Source organism: Colossoma macropomum, unplaced genomic scaffold (assembly GCF_904425465.1).
Source record: "Colossoma macropomum unplaced genomic scaffold, Colossoma_macropomum, whole genome shotgun sequence".
Classification (NCBI taxonomy): domain Eukaryota; kingdom Metazoa; phylum Chordata; class Actinopteri; order Characiformes; family Serrasalmidae; genus Colossoma; species Colossoma macropomum.
Window position 1 is genome coordinate 5,639,324 of NW_023494789.1, and position 20,433 is coordinate 5,659,756.

At 40.2% G+C, this 20,433-nt stretch overlaps 2 protein-coding genes across 2 annotated transcripts; both read right to left on the reverse strand.

The window, feature by feature from the left end:
- Positions 1-1,502: 1,502 nt before the first annotated feature.
- si:ch73-71c20.5 (DUF4748 domain-containing protein) lies at positions 1,503-6,274 on the reverse strand. The gene is made up of 3 exons (XM_036569867.1): positions 6,206-6,274; positions 4,409-4,703; positions 1,503-2,300 (listed from the first exon to the last, which is right to left on the reverse strand). Exons 1-3 carry the CDS (start codon positions 6,246-6,248, stop codon positions 2,138-2,140), a joined length of 501 nt encoding a protein of 166 aa, XP_036425760.1. The 5' UTR covers positions 6,249-6,274; the 3' UTR covers positions 1,503-2,137.
- Positions 6,275-7,224: 950 nt separating this feature from the next.
- On the reverse strand, positions 7,225-18,227 carry mcm6 (minichromosome maintenance complex component 6). The gene is made up of 17 exons (XM_036569868.1): positions 18,040-18,227; positions 17,403-17,549; positions 16,009-16,119; positions 13,891-14,140; positions 13,554-13,719; positions 12,415-12,560; positions 12,174-12,324; positions 11,615-11,756; positions 10,979-11,120; positions 10,388-10,495; positions 10,046-10,201; positions 9,799-9,927; positions 9,189-9,350; positions 8,938-9,073; positions 8,623-8,814; positions 7,850-7,989; positions 7,225-7,742 (listed from the first exon to the last, which is right to left on the reverse strand). The coding sequence occupies exons 1-17, from the start codon at positions 18,135-18,137 to the stop codon at positions 7,620-7,622; spliced, it is 2,499 nt and encodes an 832-aa protein (XP_036425761.1). The 5' UTR covers positions 18,138-18,227; the 3' UTR covers positions 7,225-7,619.
- Positions 18,228-20,433: the final 2,206 nt, after the last annotated feature.

Consider the following 20,433-nt stretch of genomic DNA (forward strand, 5'->3'; position numbering starts at 1 on the left):
GCTGTTGTGCAATGAGAAACCAGTCAGCATGAGCTCAGCATTAGCAAACTCTGACCTACATCTAATGTCATTTCCTAAATCCTTTTATTTATTATGTAAAAACGCAAATAAAACCCTTTTAGCAACCCATGCATTAAGTACCCAACAGCCCGTTGAAACCCAAATGCCCCCAACGTGTATCCCCCCAAGTAACTCTGAAAAGGCTTCTGACTTGGCTGCATATTTCTTGCCCTAGTAAAAAAGTACAGGCTACACTGTTTCTGGTACCCTACAAACTTTACACCGACCATCATCATGTGCTCCTATTGTTCAGGTGGTCATTGGCAGCTGGTAAATTTATCACACGAACAATACATGTAGATCAATAGTACTCAAGGAAGTCCTCAGGGGCCCCCAGATGGTCCACGTTTTTGCTTACAACACATACGCAGTACATACAGTGGGGTCCAAAGGTCTGAGACCACTGACGAAAATGCTTCTGTTTTGCATTCCTTTCTAATTTATCATGATATTTCATAAATGATAACAGCATAACAGTGTAAAAGGAATTTCTTAGCATTTGGCACAGTCTGTCCCCATTGTGCTTTAATGACAGTGTGCACTCAAGCTGGCATGGACTTCATATGTTTGTGCCAAAGTCTCTGAACAGTAGATCAACCTGAAAGTCATCTGAACATGTGTTTCAATGGAAGGAATAAGAGTAAAAAAAAAAACAAACAACTGACCATTTTGTACAAAGTCCTTAATATGGTCAATTTTAGAATTTGCTTCAATTTGAGTAGTGACCTCGAAAAAGAGTTTTGAATATTTCTTATTTTTTATATTATTAAAATTCTAAAGCTTTCTGATGTTCATTTCCAGGTTCAAATAAAAAAGCAGACAGATTTTCAATGTGGTCTCTGGACTTTTAGACTCCATTGTGTATCAGGTGTGGCGAAACAATAGCAGGTTAGTTTGTGCTCACATGGTATCAATTTACTTGTGACCCATCAGTCAATAGTCACAACTTTAGTTTAGTTAAAACTTTACAACTGTCAGCCATTTGGGCTCAACTCCCTTGTGGTAAACTGACGAGTTCACGAGAGCCGTCCAAACTGACCACAATACACCTGCACTGGTATTCTCGAAGCAAGATAACAGGGTCGACCTCAGATCTGAGTCCTCCTGTACCTATGACAGTCATGACTGTAAAACTGATCTTGGATCAGCTGGGTTGAAACTAATCTTAAAGTGGACCGGTGACCACTGAGTTAGAAGATTTTATTATTGTCATGTATTATATATTGCAATATAAAACATTCTGTCCCAGATTTACTGGCATTCTTAATAAATACAAAAGTATGAAAAACAAATAGAGCAAATAATTTGGACTGATATATATATAATGAATCAAAAGTCTTAAAACAAGTGTTTGTATTTATGGAATATGGGAAGCCACTTTTAAAAGAAGGAAATAAGGAAAAATATCACCACATAATAATTATTCCACATAGCACAGTACATATAACAATAATCTTTTACTTTGTAGTCAACCTTATTTTACTGTACAATAAATGTAGAACAGATTATTTTTGATGCCTTTATACATTTAGTTATTTTGGAGGCATTTATACATAAGTAAACAGAGATGTCTTTCCTAAATGTCATGTGTAAATAAAGGGAGCTTGTAAAATTCAATGTTTGGTCTGAAAGTGGGTTTTGCACACAAAGCAGATTCTGTTTAGGCACCACATGCGCAGTGCATGAAGCCCAATCACAGGCTTGAGTCTATATACAAACATATTCTTTCAATAATGATGCAGAGAGTAGCTGACTCACTTCCCAGCTGATTTTTAAGATGGCAACTGAAGCTCTTACGAGATCCAACATATACAAGTGTGTGAGAATCAGCCTAGTTTAAGAACTTTAAGACCAGTCCTAATCTTATTCTAATGAGATGTGTCAGATTTGTATTTTATTCTCCACATGATAGTCTGGCACTGGACAAAGCCAATATTTATTTTCAGGTTTGGTTTTAAAATAATGCACTTAATTTGATATATGATGCTTTTCATTGTGTTTTCATTGATAACCCCCAAAAAAAGGCAAACCTGGATGCAAAAGAGGTAACATTTCATACAGTCAGTCAGTCAGTCAGTCAGTCAGTCAGCCCTGCTGCGGGTTTGTAGCGCTCTCTTTCATACTCTCCCTCGTTGGCCTTCTTCATCCTTTGCCGGATTCTTAGCTGCTTCAGTCTGTTCTTGTCCACCTGCTTCTTAGCCAGAATAAACCCAATTATACCAGTGGGAAGACCAATAATCCTGAAAGAGAAAACAGTGATTCAGGGGCATTTTATACACAAATGAAGACACTTTCAGAAACATTCACACAACATCTAATCTTAATCTGAATACCAGTGCTGCGGCATTGAAAAACGTTCTGCACCTCATAGCAGTATGTGACTGACGGCAGCATGCAGCCATGCAAACATTACCATGGTGACATGGTTACCATGATTAACTATCATGGTTACGTGGTTGGTATAGTGTAGTGGGTAACACCTCTGCCTTCTATGCTGTAGACTGGTGTTCAGTCCCCCGCCTGGGTAAGAACCCTACACTATACCAATAAGAGTCCTTGGGCAAGACTCCTAACACTACCTTTGCCTACACTGTAAAACTCACTGCACATCTAAATGAAAGAATTACGTTTACACTTACAACTTAAATACTACAGGAAGTTGGAGCAACTTAATCTGAAAAAAATCAAATGAACTAGTAACTGAGATAGTAACTCGGTCATTTTGAGTAAGATTTTTTTTTTCAGCTTATTTTGAGTTGAGGTAACTTTAAATGTATTATATTCACTATTTTTATTTAACTTGACTTTACATGCAAATACAAACAGTCCAATAATGGGAAAATTTAGTGTGGCTTAATGTGATAAACAGCAAAAATGTTTACATATAAATGATTACTTTCATGTTTTTCTCAAAATTTTATTTTGATGATTTCAGACTCAAAGATCCCATCAAACAGGATCTTTGAGGTGAATAAACTTATAGCTGAGTTACTGAGTTCCTGTCTGCTGCTTGTGGTTCTGCAGTGGCTGAAAACTACAGACTACATCTGTACTCTGGTCTGAAGAGTCAGTGTTTGGCAGGGTGGTCTGTAGTGATGTTAAGGCAAACAAGACATTGTTACAAATGTCTATAATAATATCTCTGCAATACACTATAAATTTATCAAAATGAGGGCCTAACGGTGAATTTAATTTACTATTACTAAATTATATTGAGTAAGAACAGCTTTAACATAAGTCCCAAATACTCAATCATTTTAATATCAACAAAACAAATGGAGTCAGTACAATTTACACAATTTACTAAAGTGTAAATGAGCTACTGAACTTAAAACATCTGAGGAAATGAGTTTCCTCAAATCTTTTGAGTTGACTCAACTCATCAAGTTTTACAGTGTACCTGTGTAAAATGATCAACCTGTAAGTCGCTCTGGATAAGAACGTCTGCCAAATGCCATAAATGTAAATGTAATTACCACAGGAAAGCTTTAGGAGTGTAGACTGTTTGTCTAAGGTGGGGAAAAGGCAGGTGGACGCTCCGTACTCTTCTGTTTTTTTGTTGTATAGTACTGGGTGTGCCTGGACTTCAATAGTGAGACGCATCCATAGCTCTCTCTCTCAAAAAAAGATCTACATTCGATATATTCCACTGCTGCGGTCGACAGCCGAAGTTGGGGAAATTGCATTCTTGGTGGACTGTCACTGTTGCCGGTGGTAGAATTTTCCACTGCAGCTCCATTGAAAACAATGGAAAACCTGGTTTGCAGTCGTCCTTCCACTGCCAACGTGTAAATGCAGCATAAGGCAAATTAATAACAACTTATCAAAACTGACAATTTAGGCAGTCTAGATTTAGTGTCCTATCTAATTTGTTGGAAAGGAATGCAGAATTGTTTGTGAATGCTCCTGAATTAACACATTATTTGCAGTGGTATATTAGATTTAGAAGTAAAACCCGACTGATATATCAGACAAGAACACTGATCAATACCGACAACCTGCAGTTGTATCCGAACACAACAGCATAATATCATATCTGTCAGCACTGTTTAACTAAAACTACTCAAGTATTAAACTAAAACCTAAAATCTATTTGTAATATTATGCTGGTACAATCAGTTAAAATCTGTATGAGCCCCCAAAAATTCCTAGCAGGTCCTTTTTAAAGTTATTTTGGGGGCATTCCCGGCTCCTGTACTTGTTTTTTAAGAGATAAAATTTTAATGAGTACATTTTAGCCTTTTGCCCTATTTTTTCTGACACTGATCATAGTTATGTGCACTAAAATGACACTGTAAAGAGTCAAACATTAAACATATTTCATTATGCAGTGCTGTATAATTCATACCATGCATATCCTATTATCATCATTGGATTTTTCGCCTTCCGTTTGGGAATATACTCTGGTCCGTAATCTTCCTCCACCTCATCGTCTTCTGTCTTTTTTTGTTCGCTTGCAGTCTCTGTTGTGTTTGGTGCTTCTGCTGCTTTCTGAGGTTCTGTCTTAGTACTGCTTAGTAAAGGGTAGTGGCTGCAGTGAAGAGCTCTGCAGTGTAAGACAGACTGCTGTGATCTGTGATTGGTCACGCTCTGCACATGAGCTGCCCTTAAACAGAGTCTTCTGGTTGATAAGTAGCAAAGACCTGGAAAAGAAGGTGCAAACATTCATTAGGTGACGGCACTACGTAGGCTGACATCAAGACAATAAACACTACGCAGAAGCACAGCAGCCCTGCGCTGGTTACCTTTGCTGATGCTTATTTATTTCTCTCTCATTGGAACTTTTAAATGCCAAACACATTTAAAAGAGTGAAAAATGTAACCACCTTCACATCTGCTGTAAACATGCCTGCTTGCCTCCTACGCTGGTGCCACAGTAGTCTCTAAAACAAGATTTTCTAGTTTAAAGACTAGGAAAACTCCTTCTGATGATGTAACGTAAAGGTGGGTGGACAAAGTGCAAGCACAATGAAGATTCAAATTTGCTAACTTCAATGATACAACACTGAAAAATAACTGTGTCCTGCTCACAACTGTAAAATTGTCTAAAAATTCTCAGTCCCAATGAAACCACTTTATTACCATCACCTCGTACTGTATTATTTGCATTAGCTAACCTCTAGCTTTTCATCAGTGGTCAGTTTCTGACTGTAGAGCTGCTCTTAGCTGGATTTTTTCTGGATCTAAGTAATGGATCTAAGAGATGCCAATGACGAATAGGGTAGAAAGCCACTGACGATCTGTACATGACAACAGAACGGCTGCAGTTTGTAATTGTGAAACTATGTGGATATATAAGGTAGGTGGATCTGAGGTGGCTACTGAGTGACTGGAAGTATAATCTGGGTCAGTGGTCACCAACCCCGGTCCAGGAGATCTACCTTCCTGCAGAGTCTAGTTCCATCTACAATCTACCACACCTCTTCAGACATTCTTGATTGGCTGGATGCAGGATGGAACTAAACTCTGCAGGAAAGTAAATCTCCACGAGGAGGGTTGGTGACCACTGATGTAGGTGTTTCTAGCTATTACATCACACTTCTTCATCTATTGACTGACTCTGGGTTGTTTATGTGCTCTCTGTGAGCCTGAGGGCATCCCTAATATTTACAAAAACAATGTTAACGTTACATCTCAGACTGTACTCTTAACAAGTGGTCTCTTAGAAGGAGTCTGAAAGAATACATAGCCTAAACTGGCCAGAAAATGACCACAGCCGCGCTGTTTCTAGACTGTACACTGCTACCAACAGTAGTAGGGCCAGTTTTCATAAAGCTTGTCAGAGTCAGACAGCTGGTCTAGGATCAGATTCCCCTCCTATTTATGACAAACCTACAGATCCCACATCAGCACACCTGAACCTCTGGGAATGCGGGTCCTGGATGGCTGGTCCAATAAGTCAGTCTCACTCACTGTCCACTCTAAACGCATGAATTTACTGCCCATAGTAATGTTTAACCCACTGCACTAACAGTCTGAACGCTGCGGCTCAGCCTGAGTGCTGAGTGAACAGCTGCGCTTCTAGCTGAACTACAGTGAAGCACAGCATTAACAGAGGCCTAAAGGCAGATCCGGAGTAAAGCTCTCCGCCACGACATGAACCCCGTTATTAAGAGGGTGAAGCTGAAGCGTCCAGCCGCCGTACCTTCCACAGCCGACCTCAGCAGAGTCCTGCAGGGCGCCGCCATCTTCCTCGCTTACACGAGCATGCGCAGCGCGCCTCGATGTCACGTCACACGTGACGCTGGTAGACGCGTTCACCGGAGACGCGGAGGGCAAACTGCGCTAAAATGAGTTAATCCGCAAATCCGACATTCAGGACAGCGCCTGTACTTCTATCGCCCGTAGTGCGGCGTGTTTATATGACAGTACACTGTACACATAAATAATGAATTCGTTGTAGGTAATATATAATCTAATATGACCCTTTTAGCGCTTTAGATTATATAATTTTATATTTAATTCATTTTGTGTGTATAGTCAAAGACAGTATGTTTATGTGTGTGTGTACATAAACAGCTGCTGAGCTCAAACTGCGTAATTCATTTTTAATTCAATTGTTTAATTTTTATTTGTCTGTCTATAGACAAAGTGTATACATACATACATACACACACACACACATATATATATATATATATATATATATATATATACATCGCTGCTGTCAGAACAAAATCTCCATTTTCGTTGTTTTTCAGTTTTTAAAGTAATTTGAAAGCACTTGTTGCCCTTTTAAATTTCATGATGAATGGACCAAAATTACTTGGAAAAAAGTCTGGTTCCATTGACTTACATTAAGAGTAGAGTAAGTTTTTTCATTCTCCTGTAAAGTCCTGTAATGTTCATACATAAAATAAAATTTACATTTTATTATCCAAAATTTATTTCTGCAGTTTGAGCTCAGCAGCTGTGATAACTGGACCAATAGAAATGCTCCAGAATCCCATGTGTTTGAATAAAACCTCTTTACATTAACTTGCAGAAAATGTAGAAAAAAATCTTATGTACCAAAAAAAACATATATATATATATATATATATATGCGCATAATAAACACGTCATTTCATGCATTCAAAATATGGAAACATCTCATTTACATCATCCAACTTTTTGGTGGCAATTTTTGGGACTTTTTTACAAAAAATGAGTAACAGTCAATCATTTTTCTGATATGATTCTTGTATATTGAACAAAATACAGACAACTTAAAAGGTTTCAAGCAACTTTGTGAACACGTGTTAACATGGTCATGATAAAAACAAGAAAACTTTACCAAAAACTTCACTAACGTCCTAAAAAACAGTGAACCCCTCGTAAAAATTCAAACAACATATTTACAAATTAATAGCTTTGCACAGAATCTTCTTTCCAAGCATGCTTTCTCCAGCGGTCCATACGGAGGACGCTTTTAACAGTCCAGCTTCAAACAGATCACCTTTTAGATTACAGAAAGAAAGGGCAGCATCCTGGACAACACTACCCCTTATCCCCCCATTACAAACAAGGGGTGTATTTTTTAATATTACACACGAATTAAGGAGGACTTCAGCACAGGTTTAGTCCTCCAGTGTGTAGTTGGGGTTGACCACCAGAGTAACATCGTCTTCTTGGCCCTCAGTTCCGGTGGACTGTGTCGAGCTCTTCAAGCCAGACTGGGACAATTCGATTAGGATGTAGTCCTGAAAAATGAGAACAAATGATGGTGTTTGTTAGGTCACTTTCACACTTGGATCAAAGCAATTTTATACAGTGAAAGGAATGAAAGAAGTGTTTGATGTGCCCTTACATAATGCACCAGTCTGTGGATGACCTTCTCAATCATGGCCTTCTTACTGATGAGCTCCATTTCGGAGTCGATCTCAGACTCAATCTCCTTCAGGTACCAGTTAACCACCGCACTCTTCTTTAGGGCGTCCTCATCTTCACCTGGAGACGACAAATATTTGTTTAGTGGGTGTGAGTCTTCTGAGTGTTCTCATTCCATGTGTTTGCTTGTGTTTGTATGCTGGTATGGCAAAAATATCCACCTCCTTGTTTCTACGCTGATTGTCCATTTTATCAGCTCCACTTACTATATAGGTACCATATAGTAAGCAGCACTGTTGTGTCTGATCCACTCAGACCAGCGCAACACACACTAACACTCCACCACCATATCAGTGTTACTGCAGTGCTGAGAATGATCCACCACACAAATAGTACCTGCTCTGTGAGGGTCCATGGGGGTCCTGACCACTGAAGATCAGGGTAAAAGGGGGCTAACAAAGTATCAGAGAAACAGATGGACTACAGTCTGTAACTGTAGAACTACAAAGTGCACCTATATAGTAAGTGGAGCTGATAAAATTGACAATGAGCGCAGAAACAAGGAGGTGGTCATAATGTTATGCCTGATTGGTGTAAATGTGCTGTAACACAAAACATTTTATGTTTTATTTTTTTTTCTAATATGTTAAATTCAGCAGATTAACAGTAACACTGTGCACTAAAATGTGCAGAAGTATGTTCTCTGTTGCGGATGTGTTTTTTTTTACTTAGAAAACCTTGTTTTGTTCTCACCTTCTTCTGCACGGCGCAGGTGCAGCACTAGGAGGTTAGAGATGCGCTTGTACTCAGCAAAGGACAGGCGCAGTGAGGGCTTGCCACTGTGGCTTTCGCCATTGACCCCGTTAGTGTGCTCATGGCCGTTCACATGTCCATTTACATGACCGTTCACGTGGTTGTCTGCGTCACCATTGGGCACGTCCTGTCCTGTAATGCAACCAACCGAAAACAAGACAGGGAAGAGGGAAGATACATCAGAAACGCAAGATATGATATTTTAAAGTACAGATGGTTAGACTTCAGTAATGAATATAGGGTAAAAGCCTTTACCGTTCATCTGGTTATCTTCCTCCTCCTCCTCCACGGCCTCTTCTTCCTCCTGGTCCAGATTGATATCAGGCGTCTCCACTCTAATGATGGACTTGTTGAGCAGCCTGAAAGCCTCTTTGACGTGCTTGGGCTGTACCTGAAGGAGAGAGCGAGGCGGAGACAGTGTGACTTGAGGGGTACAAATCTAAACAATCGAAAGCCTTCTGAACCTTTAAATGCTCAATTATGATCAAGCACATTAAGACACACACCTCATCACAGCAATGCATCCTGGCCATGCTCTCAGACAGACGGATCATGCTCTCCAGCTGCCTCACTGTGATCCTCCAGGCTGATTTCGTTACACCAGAGCCATCCCTCTGCCTCAGGCGCTTATACTGCTCCACTATGAAGTCCTCTGACTCCTTGGAGATCTGATACAACACACATACATACAGGCAATTAGCTTTAAAGGAAGAATGAAACTGTTACATTTTATGTTTTAGGTTGTTGTTGGAAGAAAACCTTGTATCTCCATTTTTGACGTTTTTTTATTTTTTGACATAATTTGAAAATATCTGTTTACATTGTATGTAAATTTCATGATGAATGGACTAAAATAAATGAGCTAAAATGACCTGAAAAAAAGTCTGGTTCTACTGACTTACATTAAAAGTAAAGTAGGTTTTTTCCTTCTCCTGTAAAGTTACCATTTTGGAGATACAAGGTTTTCTTCCGACAACAGCGATATGTCATCTTGCCAGATTTATGTTGTGCTGTACATGGAATTCAGTATTCAAATGAAAAGGTCTTTCTTTTCAAACTCTTTCTAAATTCAGTGGTAGGATCTATCAAGAAGGTGCTGTGTGAAGCCTTTCTCACCTTTGGCTTAAACTGGCGGGCGAACAGCAGGTATCTGCGGATCTCATCTAGAGTGTAGACGCGATCAATGGAGTTTTCGATCCTAGAGTGCAAGTCCACTATGCGCCTGGCTATGGCGTAGTCAGTCACCTGGGGACGAAGAGAGGCATTAACACAATGGCTTTAGTACTGCATAATGACTTCGATACATCCCTAGCTTTGTTTTATTTTATACAAATACTTATATCATGTAAACACAGCCACACACCTCATTACAGTCATCCACAAGGATGAAGAAGAGGTCAAAGCGGGACATAATGGGTGCTGTCAGGTTGACGTTCTGCTTGAGTGATTTGGAGCGGTCGTAACGACCACCAACGGGGTTCGCTGCAGCCAAGATAGATGTGCGGGCATTCAGTGTGGCCTACGAGAGAGGAGATAAAACATTCCGAAACAGTCCAAAAACTGGCACTGAATCTAACAACACCTGGTAAAGCTCCAGTATATTCCTTTGAAGTTAAACACTGTATTTGATATGTATTAACTGTGTAGTAAATGTGTGATGTCTTCTGAACCTTTGAGGATGAAGGGCTTTGCCTGTAATACGTACCTTGACCCCTGCTTTGGTGATGGAGATAGTCTGTTGCTCCATTGCCTCGTGGATGGCCACTTGATCTCTCATTTCCATTTTATCAAATTCATCAATGCAGCACACTCCCTGCAATTGAGATAAGCTATTTACACACAGCCAGAACAACCCACCTCACCTCTACACCACCATGGCTACTGATTGTGTTATAGTGAAATTAAGCATATGAAAATTAATTCAGAAGGAAACACAAATCATGGAAGATGAGGAAGGGAATAATATCATCGCCTAATAACAACAGAATAGAATAAGACTGTGTCCAAGAACGCACTGGACAAAAGGTTTAAGGAAATGATACAATATTAAAAAAAAAAATTTCTTGGTGGGAATTTACATACAAGGAAAGCTAATTTAATGGAAGCAACACAGTTTTAATCTGTTCCTGGGTTTCTGCTACCATTTCTTGGTTTGACAAAATGATCTTGGATTATGATGAAGATACTCAATTTGTATTTTTCGATACTCAAAAAGTATTTTTAATATCACTCTCGTTCACAACAAATCATAAAGTTGTAATGAACTCAAGTTTTCTTGTGTTCTGCTTCTACTAACATTGTCAGCCAGCATCAGAGCTCCAGCCTCGATGACAAACTCATGCGACTCCTCGTCTCTCACAACAGCAGCGGTGAGACCGGCAGCGCTGGAGGCCTTCCCGCTGGTGTAGACCGCACGTGGGCTGAACTCTTCCACGTGCCTGACCAAACAACACACAAACAATCAGAATAATGCCGTTCACAACACAGAAAAAAGTCACAGCTTTGTAAGGACAACCCTCTGAATCAAGTACTATGTCTGGTGCTACTTTGCACATGAAACCACTAATACAGGAGCTTACTGGATAAAGCATGAATAAGGTAACAGTAATCTATCCTAGTCTGCAATTCAAATATAGCTGTTTCCCAGTCCTGGTCCTGTAGTAATCTAATTTTAGTGTTTTCCTGGCTCTAATATATTTATTTAAAATTCATGAAGAACTTGTTTATTAGCTGATGGGTTGGGTTAGGAGGGTTGGGAGCAGGAAAAACACTAAAATGAGCAGGCCATTCATAGAACTGCTTACTCAAGTGCAAGAGTTAGCAAACACTTCAAAAATAGTACTATATTACAGTACAAAGCAAGCCTTATTTTTGACCCCTGAATACGCACCACTAAATTACACTGTAAAACCACCTGTACAGTGGGTCTTACTTGAGGAACTGACTCTTGGCTGTGCTGGGGTCTCCCACGATGCACACGTTGATGTCACCTCTAAGAGAAGTGCCCTCCATAGTGGTTTTAGGAACGCCTCCGAAGAGCATGAGCAGAATGCCTCTCTTCACTTCATCATTGCCTGTTTACAAACACAAACACAGGCAATATAATGTTACAGGAAGTTCTACATATGCAGAGTGAAGAATGACGCATTAAATTTATTTAATTCAAAAGTGAGCATCGTTACAACGTTAACATAATACATTACAACACATTCTTGTGTTACACTTTGCTAATCTTCCCCAATAATTGTGTTATTTTATCCGTGTGGAATTTATGCTTCCGTCTGAATTTTTTTGGTGTACTTAAAATCTATACATACATGCAGAACATATTTCAAAAAGACAATCAGCAGCACAAGCCAAATATCTATTATATAACAGCTTTGCTCTGTCAATGATTCCTCAAAGTGATCTGTAATAACTTGCTAACTACACAGCGAGCACATTTAAATGAACAGTACAAGAAAGAGCATGACTAATGCAGCGTGTCTGACCATGGACGGTGGGGAACAGGCTGGTGCAGAGGTTGTGGTAGAGGTTCTTGTCCTGGCTCATCTCGAACACTTTCTCCCACTCCTTCACGGTCATCTGGTTCTTGATGCTCTCAGCTGTCTGTTCTTCATCACGGATCTCCTTCCCACCAAACTAAACAAAATACAACATATTTAAATTACAAATCCCAGAATGCGAATTCAGACGACTGTTTCAAGATCGGCTGTCGGGCTGGGATCTTACCCTGGGATTTGTGGGTGCCACATGGCAGGCCAGGAACGCCAGTTTGTAAGTAAGCTCTCGGACTCCAAGCGCTTTGAGCCCACGAAGCCCTTCATTCTCATAACCCTGGGCTCCAGCTGTGCGAGAACTGGTCTCTGCACGCACACCTGGAATGCACACAAAAGGCATGTAAGTGCTGCTGCAGAACCTGATGTAATGAGGATGCCTATCATCTTAAAATGTTGCTCAATTTATGGCAGTTGGAAGGAGAAACACATCTTTTCATATAACAAGAAAAGCCAATCATCTGATTTATTAGAAAGCATTTCACTTACAGTACCAGTCAAAAGTCAAATCTGATGTCTTTAATATTATAACAGGTTTTACATAATCTTAAAGACATTTTGGCCTAAAAGGCATATGCTCTATAACATATATAAATATTCAAATTGATTTCTATCTGTACTAATTTTTTCATAAAAATCAAAATAGAAGTTCAGAGTTGGAGAACGTTGAGTATGAACCACAACTGATCATCCTAATTACTATGTGTGCTTCCGTGAAAGGTAGAGGAACGTCTGTCCTCATTCATATATTTCAGCCAATCACTAACCCTACTTGACAGGAGGCCAATAGTTCTGGCTGGAATCATTCCATTTATGTATATTTATAGTTTTTATATATTTACTAATATTTTACCATTTGAAACATAATAGATATAAAAATCTGCTAATATATTCATGTAACTATAATATATGATGTAGAATTATCTCTGCCTGCAATACTCCCTAAAAAACTACTAAAAACTCAACATATCCATTAAACCCAATGGGTCTCATTCAAAAACCTCCCTAAGCCTTTTCTTAAATTTGTTCTTGAGTAAGATCCTAAAAAAACATCTATGTCAGATTCATGACGTGTTCTTAAACCACAGAACTGTTCGCACCTTTGTGCTCGAGTGTGTCTAGATTCTGTTCTAACCTAAAAACAAACCCCAAATAAGAAAACAATAGTGAATCTCAAAATCTTTGAGAAAACTGCATAAGTGGGTTTTAATAAGAACTTTCTTCTTAAGCATGGTTGGTGAATTAATGTGAATTAATCCATGAAATCTACTGTGTCAGTCACTGACTCTTTGTTGTGACGTGAGGGGTCAGTACCTGGTGTTGAGAGCTGGGACACATCAGGCACGACAATAAGGCAGCCGATGAAATCACACTTATCACCAGCCTGAGCTGACTCCACTGCTTCTGCCCGCAGGATGATCTCCATGCTCCGAGGGATGGAGCCCCGTGGCAACTCTGCCTGCGTCTCCTGGATACGCACCTGGTTTCCAGGGCAACATAAAACCTCAGTTTCAGCACCAGCATGGATGGGATTACAGCTCATTTAAAGTGAACTGCAGAAAGTGACGAAGGCTATAACATTTATCAACAGTTGCAGCCCTAAAATAATCAGACCAGTCAAACCACATCAAATAAACCTTTATTCTCTGACCTTCTGGAAGTCGATGAACTTGGACTTATTGGTGTCGAGCAGGAAGCGTCTGCGGTTGTTGCAGACGGGGTTGCGGCAGATGCTGGGCTGCGTGTATTTGAACTGCTGCTCCACGTCCTTGATGACATTCTGACAGTCCAGGCACAGGAAGGTACCACTAACCAGCTCTGGGTGCACGGGGTGGGTGCGCACCACCTGACCACTGATGCGCACCAGGGAGCCGATACGCAGAGTGGTCAGCTCTCGGATCCTGGTGAACCCACAAAACAAGCAGAGTGTTAGAGAGAGTGGTAAAAACCCAGGCCTACATGCGCAACAGGAAAATGAGGGGATGTGACACCTTGAGCAGCTTTGTCTGTGTGTTTGTGTGCTTTTAACACATATTTCTCATCATACACAACTTTACACACACTAACCAGTTGCGACACAACAGTTACAGGTGCCTAAAAGGAAAGGTTCAATAAAAAATCAAATTAACACCATTTTCCATCTACCCCAGATGTAGTCTATCAGCCAAGACACATTTAGGCCCAATCCCATTTCACCCCTTGCCCCTACCACTCAGCCCTTAGCCCTCTGTTCTGCACGATCGCTTCTAGGGGTAGAGATAGAGGGGAAGGGTGAAATGTTAGGGCTACATGGCCCTCCAAACGGAGGTTTTCAGAGGCAACACTCCAAACAGTGTTATGAGAAAAAAAGAAAAACTGGCAAGATGGCTGAACAAGAGACCAAAAAACCCACAAATATAAGTATTTTCTCCGCTAAAAAAATACGATAATCATTGTATTATCTTAGTTTAATGTTGTTTAATGTCATGTATTATGGTCATTTTCTTCGTAATAAGCATAAAAATCGCTAATAGCATGCTAATGTCTAATGCTAATGTAGCTAACTAGCTAACTTTCCCGTTCCACCTTAAATACTCCAGCAGTTCTGACGCCTGAAAGCACCAGAATGTAACTGCTGCACCATTTAGAAGCTGGTGAACAGCTGACTTCAGCTTCATATCACTGAAGAATTAGGGGTGGGCGATAATAAATAATTGTCCCCCTCTTTGAAAGGATATGATTCCCTAAATGTAACTAAAGCCCAGCAGTGAGGAGCTGAACTTCACCCTCCTCTGCTGTCACTGCAGACTGGCAGGGTCGCCTCCAGAGCAGCGCTTGTAGCTGTTAATGAAGTAATGTTTTTATTTGAGGGTCCCATTTCAGAGGGAAGATTTCAACCACTACCCCTTGTAACTCAGTACCAAGGGGCAAGATGACCCTCGAAACAAGGGGTAGGGGTAAAAAGAAGACATGGGTTTGGGCCTTAGTGTCTTTAGTTTAGCACTGGAGCTAGAAAACTAACATTGCTAACAAGGTTTTCACTCAAACTTCATTCAGGTCTTCAATAATGTCTCTCAGACTTGCCAATGCGGTTTAGAACACAACATAATTTACTGTGAATTAAAAAAAATCTGACTTCCTGACGCAATATAACTTCCCTTCACATGCACGCCGGCATATGGACTCTATATATATATATTGCAATTTATATTGTTTCTTTTTTTGAAACGTATATCTTCAATTTGAAAAGTCAAGACTTACAGTTACTTATAAATAGAAACAACACAAATCGTGAACATAATCTGTAGCGTCCATGTGCCTGTGTGACATGCATGCATGTGAAATCTGTACAGCAGATCTAAAGTGCTCCCAGTGTTCAGTTTCATGATGGAATTATGTGTATTTTAAGTCATATTAATACCTAAACCCCATTATCAAGTCTACATGACCGCATTAAAGACCTGGGTGCAGTTTGAGTGCATTAAGGGGAGTTTAATAGATATGTTTACACAGAAACCATTTGGGTGACTATTAACTTCTAGTGCTTCTCAGCTACATTAGCCTTGTGGCTTCAGTGCTAAACTAGTCACCAAACATGTCTGTGCTGATCAGTTATATCTGGCGTAAAAGGAAAATTTTGTGATTTTCACCGAATCGTTCCTTTAAAAATAAGCTTAAACTTTGCAATAAATGTACGTACACATTATGACACAAACTGAAGATACATCTTTATTTAAGATAAAAAAGAACATCTAATCTGTATTTTTTCAATCTTCTATGTGTTTCTTACTTGTGCCTGGTTGGCAGGTCCTGAATGGCCACGTAGAACTCTTTGGAAACAGGAACATTTCCACGGTCCCTGGCAAAGTTGCGCACTGCACGACACAGGAAGGGATATATTCTGGAAAAACAGTGAAAACAGTGAATACAAAGACTTGTCAAATAAGCATGGTCATGTGTTTTATACAACATTTGAAATAAACACGAATGTTTAATGGACTGTGCCATTAAGCAGGTGTGTTAAACCTCATTCCCAGAGATTTACCACCTTGCAGAGTTTAGCTCCAACTCACCTGATTCTCTTAAAGGCTTTGATTAAAGCCGCTGTTAGACTTTGCAGACTGCTAGATCTGCCCGAGTTTTTGCCTTTTGTCATTGAGAAATCACACATTTAATAAAAAAAAAATAAATTTAGGCTACTTTTTAAACTTTCTATGTTCAGTTTTTTTGCTATTTGTAAAATGTACTAACTGCAACATGGCAGGAAAACATGTGACATGCCATATGCATCAGGGAGACACAGCAGCTCAGCAGTAAATCTACAGATTATATGTAAATATGTGACCTTGTACTATAAATAGGACTTAAAATTGTGGCATTTTGGCACCTATATACTACTTTGACATAGAAGTATCCATAATTTTCCAAAAATATCGAACGTTCTGAACATCTGTACTTTTCTAGGTGTGGAAATAAGTGGGATTCTGTATATTCCCCATGAGTAGGAACCATGCATCCAGGAGAAAAGCTGGACAGTCATGTTGTGAAGCATAATATCCACACGACAGTCATTGTACCGGACTATACTACATCTTTTTGATTTCTGATGTTTTCATTGCTGATAAACTTACAGACTCAGACTTCGTTACAGTGGTGGTGATAAGAACCAGGAGTCACAGTGTCTACAACACAAATATGGCCATTTTATTTACTATCCAAACCCACCTGTGAATCTATATAATGTTGATAACGGTAAAATAATCATAAATCTGAAAAATATGTTTTCTTTGGGGACTATTAAGATACATTTTAGGCCAAAACCTCAGAAAACAATGTGTCAGACATCAGGCAGCATGTATCTCACCACTTCATATAATAACTTTCTATGAGGGAGCTTGCAGAGGCATTGTACTCTTCAGATGTCTGGTTCCCATCATCACCACTGTGAACAATTCTGACTCAGCAAGTGTCTCTAGAATGAAACATTTCACATCAAAACAATCCAAATGACCCTGTTTACATCTTAACCATTAAATTATGTAGATTTTTTTAAAAATGGGTGGAGTTCCCCTTTAAACACTCATGCAGGTCTTAACCTAAATGTGCCAAATGGGGTCTGAAGATCAGACACAGTTTAACTCAGTAATATAACCCTCCCAGATCCAGTTTAGCTCCTCTCGTTACCTGTAGAACTCCTCCTGAATGGTGGTCGCCAGCTCTTGGTTGAAGCCCTCCAGGTCGGTGAAGCTAACCAGCAGCGTGTTTCTCTCAGGCCGAATCAGCTCCTCTGCGTCGCGCAGATACTTCAGCTCACCGTCGCTATTCTGGAACCTGTTCACATGCATCACATCCGCTTTATTAACGTGTTATAACCGTTATGAAGTCACATTCCGCCGAAATAAGTTAATAATGAGACTGAGTAACTAACTTATAACGGCCTGGTCGACGGCGCCATACTTTTGGAGCACGAAGCTTAAGTAGGCTTCTTATTCGCCAGCTTCTTGTTCGAATTTTCCCGTTCCACCTTAACTGCTGCACCATTTAATACACCGTTTAAGGTGGAACGGGTAAAATCGAACAAGAAACTGGCGAAAAGGGAGGCAACTTCAGCCTCGTGTTAGCGAGTTACCTTAGATAACGTCCTGGCTGGTGGAGTATGTTGTTACTTACTTATTAAGACAGTTTTACACCAAATTTAACCAACAACAGAATATTACCCCAAAATTTTTAAAGAAAATGAATTCTGCTGCCTGGCCCGGTTAGCAAGCTCGCTTCCTGGGCCGAAGCAACGCAACAATGCGCGCAAAACAAACAAACTCACTCTTCCAAAAACGCCTGGAACAATTTCTGACATTTCTCAGCCAGTTCATCCTTGACCATCTGCCCAGAGGTGTCCACTGCAGGTTCAGCGATGTCCATTTTCAGTCGGTTGTTGTTACGCAGTTATAACAAGTCTACAGAGTCTCCGTCTCGCTCCCAACACACAAAGCTGCACGAGCTCTGACGAGATTTTCGCGCCAAGAGCACGACCACGTGACTGTTTTCGCGCCACCGGCAACCAATGAGCTGCTTGCCTTTTGTTGCCTTGCCTACGATTGGATGACAGCGAGCGGTTCCGCTCGAGGGTTGCAATGGAGGCGTGTTCGCAGTAGGAATGGTCACTGTAGACAAAACAGTTCGGGTCAGCTCTTGTCTTGAAGTCTGATAAACATTTGGTTGAAAACGATATTTTTCCGCCAGTTTGTCACCACTGTTACTGTAATGTGCTAATGATTCTCCTATGTTTTGACCCATGATCATTATCAGCTCCACTTACTAGGTGCACTTTGTAGTTCTACAGTTACAGACTGTAGTCCATCTGTTTCTCTGCATACTTTGTTAGCCCCCTTTTACCCTGTTCTTCAGTGGTCAGGACCCCCATGGACCCTCACAGAGCAGGTACTATTTGTGTGGTGGATCATTCTCAGCACTGCAGTAACACTGATATGGTGGTGGTGTGTTAGTGTGTGTTGCACTGGTCTGAGTGGATCAGACACAGCAGTACTGCTGGAGTTTTTAAACACTGTGTCCACTCACTGTCCACTCTATTAGACACTAGACAAATGGACAATGAGTGTAGAAACAGGGAGGTGGTCATAATGTTATGCCTGAACAGTGTATGTTGTTCAAATATTTTCTTGTGGTGCTGTAAAGAATGAAGGAGTTCTCACAGTTGAACAAGTTGTTTAATTTTATGTATGTGATAGTTTTATGTATGTGAAGGTTTTGTAACTTTTAGTGTAACGTCCAGTGTAGTTCAGTTTTTTCCTGTATTTTTGTGTCATACATATGTGTCGTTCAGTGCTATAAATCCTGCTATTTTCCACAGATACCATCAGCATTGTGTGGGCAAATGTCAAGGTTCAATGTTGTGTAACTTTTGGTGTTCAAGTCATACATATAAATTGTAACATAAATATAAATTAGAAATAACACTTTTTGAAAAAGGGGCAGCGATTTCTTTCTGCTACACTGATACAAGTATTAATTTCTCATTCATTTCTGACTTTAATGTACAGCCCCAATTCCAAAAACCACTGTGTAAAATGTAAATAAACGTAAATAAAAAACAGAATGCAATGATTTGCAAATTTCATAGACCCATATTTTATTCACAATAGAACATAGAACACATATCAGATGTTGAAAGTGAGACATTTTACCATTTCATGAAAGACATTAACTCATTTAGAACTTGATGGCAGCAACGCATCTCAGAAAAGTTGGGACAGGGCCGTGTCTACCACTGTGTAGCAACCCTCTTCTTTTAACAACAGTCTGTAAACGTCTGGGAAGGGAGGAGACCAATTGCTGGAGTTTTGGGAGAGGAATGTTGTCCCATTCTTGTCTGATGTAGGATTCTAGCTGCTCTACAGTCCTGGGTCTTCATGGTTTCATGATGCGCCAAATGTTTTCTTCTGGTGAAAGGTCTGGACTGCAGGCCGGCCAGTTCAGCACCTAGACTCTTCTTCTGCGAAGCCGTGCTGTTGTGATGGACACAGTATGTGGTTTAGTGTTGCCTTGCTGAAAAAGGCCTTCCCTGAAAGAGACGCTGCCTGGATTGGAGCATATGCTGTTCTAAAACCTCTATATACTGTTCAACATTGATAGTGCTGTTCCAGATGTGTAAGGCACTAATGCATCCCCATACCATCACAGATGTAGGCTTTTGAACTGTGCGCTGATGACAAGCTGGATGGTCCCTCTCCTCTTGAGTCCACAGGGCACAGTGTCTGTGATTTCCAAAAAGAATTTCAAATTTTGATTCATCTGACCCCAGAGCAGTTTTCCATTTTGCCTCAGTCCATTTTAAATGAGCTTTGGCCCAGAGAAGACAGCAGCGTTTCTGGATTGTGTCGACATATGGCTTCTTCTTTGCATGATACAGCTTTAACTTGCATTTGTGGATTGCTTGGTAAACTGTGTTCACTGACAGTGATTTCTGGAAGTGTTCCTGAGCCCATGCAGTGATTTCCAGTACAGAATCATGCCTGTTTTTAATGCAGTGCCGCCTGAGGGCCAAAAGATCATGAGCATCAAATATTGACCGCCAGCCTTGTCCCTTGTGTACAGGGGTTTCTCCAGATTCTCTGAATCATTTGATGATATTATGTACTGTCGATGGTGGGATGTCCAAAGTCTTCACAATTTCACATTCAGGAATATTTTTCTGAAA